This window comes from Pseudochaenichthys georgianus, chromosome 7 (assembly GCF_902827115.2).
Source record: "Pseudochaenichthys georgianus chromosome 7, fPseGeo1.2, whole genome shotgun sequence".
In the NCBI taxonomy this organism is placed as follows: domain Eukaryota; kingdom Metazoa; phylum Chordata; class Actinopteri; order Perciformes; family Channichthyidae; genus Pseudochaenichthys; species Pseudochaenichthys georgianus.
Genome location: NC_047509.1, coordinates 26,184,827 through 26,192,952, shown reverse-complemented (window position 1 = coordinate 26,192,952; position 8,126 = coordinate 26,184,827). Strand labels below are relative to the sequence as shown.

Genomic DNA, 8,126 nt, shown 5'->3' with positions numbered 1-8,126 from the left:
GGGTACGGTGCTCACTCTGTGCATCTTCAGTACACTCTTGTTTCTCTTCAGAGCGCATAAATCTTTCGCCTTTTACTAAAGATTTCCGTGGAGAGGAACAATAAGAGTTTCAACAAATTTTTTGATGCCCTGCGTATGTGGGGCTTCCTCTCTTTGTGAAATATAAATCGAAATTCTTGTCCTCTCAGAGAGATTCATACAACCCGTCAAGTCCCAGGGAGTTTACATGAAAAGAAATCGAACACAACACAAGTTGTCTTCATACATCTGTCATTAGCATTATATGACTCCACAAAATGTCATATATATATATATTCTTAAGTATCGATTGTATGTGTTTGCATCATAGGTTTGCATTCACTCTTACACTTTTTATTATTTTGTTACTGTTTTTTCTCAACAGGGGCGCCATATTCCCACAATGCATCGCGCCCGTTTCTGCAACAGACCAAACTTGTTACATTGAATCTCTTATCCACGGTTTTTCTGTGCAATTATGAGAGCTCTTCTTTCACATACAGTTTTGTATTTGTGAATATTAATTGAATAATTAAACACTATCTTTTAAGTCTTACTTGAAATTTGAAGCCTAAGTGAGGATCATAAGGCGGAGATACAAGAAGGTCACTCCAGCACTGAGAGAGTAATACACTCTAGTTTCTCTTCAGAGCGCATAAATCTTTCGCCTTTTACTAAAGATTTCCGTGGAGAGGAACAATAAGAGTTTCAAACAATTTTTTGATGCCCTGCATTTGTGGGGCTTCCTGATACTGTGAAAAATCAAACTTTGCGCAAACCTTCCATCATTTTGGATTACTTTAGTATCAATTCAATCATTCGCACATCATTTCTTGCCATTTCCTGTTGTTAATACCTGCACCTGATTGTACTGCATTTCCTTCAAGTAGAACAGCCTAAAAGTGAATGAATCAGTTGGTCTATGTGACCACATGAGGGCGCACCCATCAAGATAAACCCAAACTAAAATAATATATTATTGTCAAGCTCCAGTTCTGAACACATTATCAGCTTCTCTGGTTTTTACTATTTATAGGTATGTTTGAGTAAAATGTTTTTTTTTTTAAATGTTATTCTACTTTTCTCTATTCTACTGACAACATTTCGCTGTGTTGGAATTCAACAGACACTGAATGGAAAGCTGTATGTGCGTTTGGAATGAATAACAGGCTTCAAGTTGCAATAAGAATCTGTGTAAATGTTACCAGTCAAGTCATAGATATGATCAGACAATAATAATTATCATTCAAATATGTATTAGACAGATACATTAATACATAGCAAAATATTTGATTCATATATTATGCCTAATCAAGCCATGTGATTGGTTCATTAGCAGTAATGTTAAAGGTGATTTTTATAACAGTATTATTGATTTATTGTTTATGCTAGGATGTCCAAGTACTCCTAGTAGCTACAATGAGCAGTTTCTCACTTAAAGCATCTGACTACATTACCATGGTTTCCACAAAAGGCCCATACATCACCTGAGTGTGTCTTACCAACTTATCAATGTACTATTCATTAATCTCCTATGCTTCATTTGGTATCAAAGGCACACATACATCACATATCTGCTGCATAAAAAGAGCCATTATAGAAACGATCAGAAGCATCGTCCTAATGCTGTCCAAGCTGTGCTGATGTTTAAAGTGTTACAGACTCTTTCGTTGCATGTCGCTCTTCTTATGTCACAGTGATCTCCTCCAGCAGATCAGCAGGGAAGTAGCCCAGCTTGCGTCCAGTGCTGACTTTCAAGTAGCCGCCTTTCTCGTCTCCTTTTTTCACCACAATCTGAAACACAAAGTGACAGCAGTTCAACTAAACATCTCAGCAACAGTTTCAACGTGACGCATCCTCACAAAGGATTCCACACATTCCGTTTTTACAGTGTGTGATCAGAGAGATAATGCATGTTGTTTAACTAAACACACAGCTATTATGCAAAATCGACTTGTTCATGTCTTTTAAACATAAATATATAAAGAGATTCGGCAGTTCATTTAAAGCTACACACCCAGAATCAGCTAAAGCAGCATGCTACAATGATCCATTTGGTTTTTCGAGCCAAAACACTTTAGATACATGTTTTGTATAAATCTGAGGCCTATACTATATTGTTGAAAAAGAGTAGGGGACCTTTAAATGCAGTTACCTGATCTTTCTTCAGTGTGATTTGTCCCATCTCTCTGTTCCCTACGAAGGAGCGCAACACCTTGAAGACTCTCTCTGATGCACGCACCTTTATGAGGTAGTTGGTGGGGAAGTAGCCCGACTTCTCCCCCATCTTTCCCTGAAAATAGAGCAAGAAGAAGAGTTCACCCAACAAGTACGAAACAAGGGTATGACTGAAACTGGTTTGCCACAAACTGAAAGGGCACATTTAAAGAACCCAGCTAAATAAAGCAAACTAATGATGAAGGTGAACTCACCCTCCACCACTCTTCATTGGAGTCATCCAGCACTGTGATCCGATCCCCAGGGCTAATACATAAACACACACAATACATATCATCTACATTATTATTAAAACAGTGTAGTTTGGTGAAAATCATGATTAATAAAGAAGATATAAATTGCAATTTAATCTCATGTTGGGAAAATGTGCATGTTTTAAACGTACTGGAAGTCGAGGTCGTCTTTCTCGATGGCCTTGAAGCGGTAGAGAGCCAGGAAGAAGTGAGTCTGGCTGAACGTACCCTTGCTCTGTGGGCGAAACGCATCGAGTCATACAGGTGGAGGAACAGGCACACACTTTTAGCTGTTTGAGAGATCGAAACATTTTAGTTGATATTTGTTCCCACCTTGTCCTCTGCTTTGTGTTCTCCTTTCTCCTTCTTATCATCAGGCTTCCCTGCAGTGATTAGACATCAGTCATCAACAAAGCCAGATGATGCAGGATTTGAATAGTTACCATGTTATTCTCTATTACGAGTCAAGTGTCAACTCATAGAGTCCTGTTGTGAACCCAGAAATGATGAGTACACGCAGTTTCATGAAACATCATGTATACAATTATACAAACTGCACATAGACACTGCAGATGCTAATTTGTAACATTTATTAGCATGAATTACCATAGCCTGGGACAATAGTTTAAAAAATGGCTAGACTGATTTGGACAATTTTGGAGTGGTTCGGGGGGTGATTGAGGATGCTGAGTCAATTTCTGACGTTTTTAGGATCAAAAATGGAAGTTTTTAACCAGAAAATGTCCATATTTGTTCTCTCTGTGGGCTGATTTATATGCATTTTGGGTCCATTTTGAAGATTTAGGGGACCCTGGATCATTTGGATTGGACAGATTGGCCGTTTATTTGAAAAATATGTGTCCACAGTAGATAATCCCAACACTACTCATTGTAGTCAAAATCATCCCGCAGAAAGAACAAATATGGCCACTTTATGGTTAAAATCCAGAGAATGTCAGAACAGTAAAGGATTCAGCATCCTCAAAAACTACCAAAATCACTCCAAGTCTTTTTTTTTATTGTTGTTTACATAACGCAACTTGTGCTTATTTCGCAAATTTCCCAGCAAGTTAGCATCCGGCACTTTAAATGTTCTGGGGACCCGTACTATACATTTCAAACATATAACTTTGGTATACTCAACATTTCGGTTCACTAAGCTGGCCACTAGAATATATACAAATGTGACTTTTGAAGAATTTTTCTGCTCCAAAAAAAGGAAATCCATGTTGGTTATATAAATATGCACACATTGTTGGCAAAGTACTGCAGAGACCATCTAATGGTACTAATAGTTGATTTGTACCTTCTCCTCCCTCCTCATTCTCTTTGGGCTGTTGGTTCTCCTCTTCCTCTTCCTCCATCATCATCATCATCTAGAGGAAAAATCTTGTAAATCAGGACAGCAGCCTACCCATATATCAAAAGGTATTTGTTTTAACGCTGTTATGTCTCAAAATAGTTTTGAAAGGTTTTGCATTTTTATTAAAGATTAATTGAACACTTACATTTTTTTTGTCATTTTCATTCTTTTTGCGTTCCTTATTTGCCATAATGACACCGACCCGCAGGGTGTCAAAGACCGGGTCATTCCTGTTTGGGTTGTCTGGTCAGCAAACATTCATAATTAGATATTTCAACAGTTAACAGGTTAAGACATATTGTGAGTGCACTCACTTGGATCTGGGATGTCACTGGTGTACAGCGGGGAGCTGTAGGCCCTCCTGAAGCCAGGAGGCTGCAGAAGACAAATATACACTGAGTCCAACCCCTCTAGTCATGAATACCAGGGGAAGTCAGAGAGAAGGACGCTTTACTCACAATTTTGCCAAAGCACTTCTGGAACTCGACATAAGACTGGCATGCGTGGTGGATGTTAGTCTTGCAGTTTTTACACCTCAGAGCAAACTTGTTGTTCACTAGAAAAATAAACATTGTGTCAGTCAGACATCACATTTGGGCATATTAAACATCACAAGTATGAGAAATTGAACGTTGATGTTTGTATGTATGTTTTTCCGACATCATTTCTAATACATACAGACTATCATGCGGGCACAGACGTCACAGAACTTGGGTTTTTTGCAGTAGTGGTCCTTGAACTTGTGGGGTTTGTCGTTGATCCGGACGACAGGAGGAGGAGGTTCTGGCTCCTTCTCTTCAACCTCCACCTCCTCGTCATAAATGAAGTAGACCTGGACACACAAGAGAACATCTCAGTAATTCAAAAAAGATAAACACCAGGGCAATGTTTCAATCCAGGGAAGTATTAATAAGAATGAGGAAATCATTTGATCAGAAAGGGACAGTGATTAGGTGTCAAATTTGTACGACAGATTTTTAGACAACTTGTGATACTCTTGTGTCACTTTTTACAATTGATATCCATGTTTGGTTTTATGCTATGAAATTATTGATTTGAAAAAAAGGATGTTCCCATCAAAACAAATGATCCGTCCACAGTCAGTATATGACACGGAAAAAGTCATACTGCTTGAAGACATTTTCAAATTGCTTTGAAAAAATCCAGATCAAAACTCAGTTTATGGCCAACATTCAATAAACACAGGTATCGATCGCATGGGTCAAAAAAGGGAATGAATGAAGAATACAATCAATACAATAAAAAAAGATAATATTAAAATATGAACAAGAAACTTATATTTACAAACGAAGAAAATATACCATACAAATATTAAAAATAAATACTTTAACAAGATGTCTAATATATTAGTTAATAATTGAAGATGTGCACAGTTTTTTGTGATAAAACACATATTTTGCCATCTTGGATTACCAATGCATCTCTATTGGATTCAACCATCACTACTCTGTGCTTAACTAAATATGTGCACATGTTGTTTATGTTATGTGATTTTTACAATATTTTCCTCCTGCTGTTCATCTCCTACTTTTCAGTGTTTTCGAACTCTACACGAATAGACCCGTACAGGTCAGCCAGCAGTGTCACTTTAACCCACGGAGTGTAAAAGACAGAAGAACTTGAACTGAATCCTCATAATTTTCGAATTGACTTTGCACTGCGTTCCTGTCGCAGCTGTTGCTATTTTAAACCAGCTGGAGAATGGCACTGCTAACAGTGAGGGGGGGGGGGGGGGGGGGGGGGCTCTGTCACTCACTGTGTCTCCGTCCTCTCTCACAAAGTTGTCAGGAGCGGGAGGGTTGTCATGGATATCCAAAGAGTTTTTGTCCTCCTCCCTGATACACACACGCACACATTCTTCATTATGTATTATTGGAGTTTCCTATTGATAACTCAAAATGACCACAAAGTATATGATTGTGCATATCAGTCAAATGGAGGCCTGTGGGTAAAGTGAAGGCAGTTTGGCAAGCATGACGTTGTATTGCAGATGTCATTGAACTGATTTCAGGAAAAATACTCACTGGTCCATGATGTTTGGTTGATAATGTCAGTCGCCTGCTCCCCCACCTAGAAAGACACAATTATAAACCAAATAATGTCAAGAGCTTTGTGGATAAATAATATAATAATTATTGCATTTTTGAAGCAGCACAGTTGAAAAAAAGTGATTGCGTACTTTATTGAATAACTAAACTTCTGTTTCCACTTTATCCTCAAACATGCACAAGTATCTTTACTCATGTCAACATTTATATGGCTCTATGTTTTGTAAAATAACAGAAGCTATGAGCAAATGTTTAAATGTTCATATGCCAACTGTATTAAATAAGTCACAGATTATAGAATTCATATTTTGAATGGCTTTTGGCTCTGTATTTTGTCTTATTTTATACCTTTGTAGTAGAAAATGATTTATAAAAAATATACACAGCAGAATTACGAGTGGTGCTTGTAATGTTGAAATGATATTAACACACACAGAAACATACAGCCACAAAACACACTTAAATCCAGGGTGTTTTTCTCTTGTCTACACAGACCCACATACTGTAGGCTACATGTTCACTTGTCAGCTTGACCCAAACTATTCTAAGGTTGTGAAATTCAATCTCATCACAGCTAAATCTGGGTGCGAGTCAGGAAAGGAAGTTCAAACTCTTGGAAGTATGACAGTAAAAATCAAACTTTATCAATAGTGAACACATTCAGAATGTAGTAGATCGTCAGCTAGTATTTAAAGCTTCATTTTGCTGCCTCTGGAATCAAATAAATCAATTGTCCTGCTTTTTTCATCAAAACACATTTTCTGAATAAAAAAGCTCAAACATTAAACTTCAAACTGGAACATACCTCTTTTGAAAATGCAGGAAGCTCAGAGAAAAAAAGACAACATCCAGTGTGGGTAAATCTCACTGGGAGTCCTTCGGTCCTTCACCTGCTGACGAAGACTGGAGCGCATACGATCACAGAGTCTAAAAAGCAGCCGCCTCACTTCTGGCCCTCAGGATTCTGCGTCAACACTTGGGCCCTTTCTTTATTCCCTCTTTAACCTCCTTAGGTGTTTTCCCAAGTGATTTGCAGGCTGGGTTGTGATTCATAGTGTTTGTGAACTTATCTATAGTTTTGTGTGTGTGTGTGTTTCTATGTTTGTGTGTGTGCTAAACTGAGCACTCGTGTGTCAAGCTGAATGTTTGCAACAGCTGGGAACTTCAGAGTGAGCCCCGATGACGAGGGGAAATCAGATACCTTCTCGCCCTCTGTCTTCATGCTGCTCACTGTACTTCATCCTTTGGAGACCCAGAACAATGCACTAACCTGTGTGTGGCCTTGTATTTGAAGTATTTATTCCTGTGGTAGATGTAATATATTTCATTAGGTCACATTGATAATTATGTGGTTTTAAGTGGAGGTATCAAAACACTTTTCTTTTATGAGCATGGAAATGTGCCACAAATAATGTGCTTAAAACTAATGATTTAAATGATATTGAAGGTAAGAGAAGATTAACCAGGGGTCTTGCGTTAAATAAGCTGTTGGCCCATGCAGATGCAGGTGTTAGATATCTCTTGGACTCATTGAGCCCTAAGAAATATCTAAAAGACAAGACTCAAATATTCGTAATGCATTGTTGCATGGAAGCCTATGTAAATTAATGATACTTGTCAATTAAAGAAGTGCATCATTTTCAATTAAATATTCCTGTTATAAAAGGTGCACTAAATTCCCAGGAGTTGTTGTTGTTTGTCTAGTTAAGTAATATTGGAATGGAGAACTGCTGTGTGAATATTTATGTAGAAAGAAGAAGCATTGGATGCAATAGAAGGAGGAGTCTTATCTGTCCAGAGAGGTCATTCTATCTGCTACAAATTGTAATTCAAAGGGTCAATCTGGAGCAAAGGACAACACATCCAACCTATACTAACTTTACTGTGGTAATATATAAAAAACACATTTAAAAAAAACTATAATCTAGATGGCCTTCCTACAAGAGTAATGATTCAGGTGACACCTTAATGCTCATATCATCTATTTATTGTGTGCTTTAGTGTTAAATACAGTATTACCAAACAAACTTGATATTATTCGAATTACCATGCAGTGGATCCCCTGAGGTTCTGGGGCTCATGCCCCTTTCCTGCTTTACTAATAATTCAATCTTCACTGGTCAAACCAAAGCAAATAACGTCAATGCCTTGAGAGACATTTCTATATGCATGCAAATCTATTTTGGGAAACCAAGGATGAGAGTA

At 37.9% G+C, this 8,126-nt stretch overlaps 1 protein-coding gene and 2 non-coding genes across 4 annotated transcripts; 2 read left to right on the top strand and 1 right to left on the bottom strand.

The window, feature by feature from the left end:
- The first annotated feature begins 31 nt into the window (after positions 1 to 31).
- On the top strand, positions 32 to 145 carry LOC117450184 (U5 spliceosomal RNA). The gene has a single exon (XR_004552564.1). It is a non-coding gene; the product is annotated as a U5 spliceosomal RNA (small nuclear RNA).
- A 503-nt stretch (positions 146 to 648) lies between these two features.
- On the top strand, positions 649 to 762 carry LOC117450192 (U5 spliceosomal RNA). Its single transcript, XR_004552569.1, has one exon. It is a non-coding gene; the product is annotated as a U5 spliceosomal RNA (small nuclear RNA).
- A 484-nt stretch (positions 763 to 1,246) lies between these two features.
- stac3 (SH3 and cysteine rich domain 3) lies at positions 1,247 to 7,056 on the bottom strand. Of its 2 annotated transcripts, none has more exons than XM_071203627.1 (13): positions 6,727 to 7,056; positions 5,898 to 5,943; positions 5,630 to 5,708; positions 4,531 to 4,684; positions 4,311 to 4,408; positions 4,167 to 4,227; positions 3,998 to 4,095; positions 3,796 to 3,865; positions 2,823 to 2,872; positions 2,642 to 2,724; positions 2,451 to 2,502; positions 2,261 to 2,311; positions 1,247 to 1,812 (listed from the first exon to the last, which is right to left on the bottom strand). In XM_071203627.1, the coding sequence occupies exons 2-13, from the start codon at positions 5,903 to 5,905 to the stop codon at positions 1,705 to 1,707; spliced, it is 912 nt and encodes a 303-aa protein (XP_071059728.1). In that variant the 5' UTR covers positions 5,906 to 5,943; positions 6,727 to 7,056; the 3' UTR covers positions 1,247 to 1,704. The 2 variants fall into 2 exon arrangements, with proteins under 2 accessions (XP_071059728.1, XP_033943485.1); XM_034087594.2 differs by having other exon boundaries at positions 1,250 to 1,812; positions 2,174 to 2,311; positions 6,727 to 7,054.
- Positions 7,057 to 8,126: the final 1,070 nt, after the last annotated feature.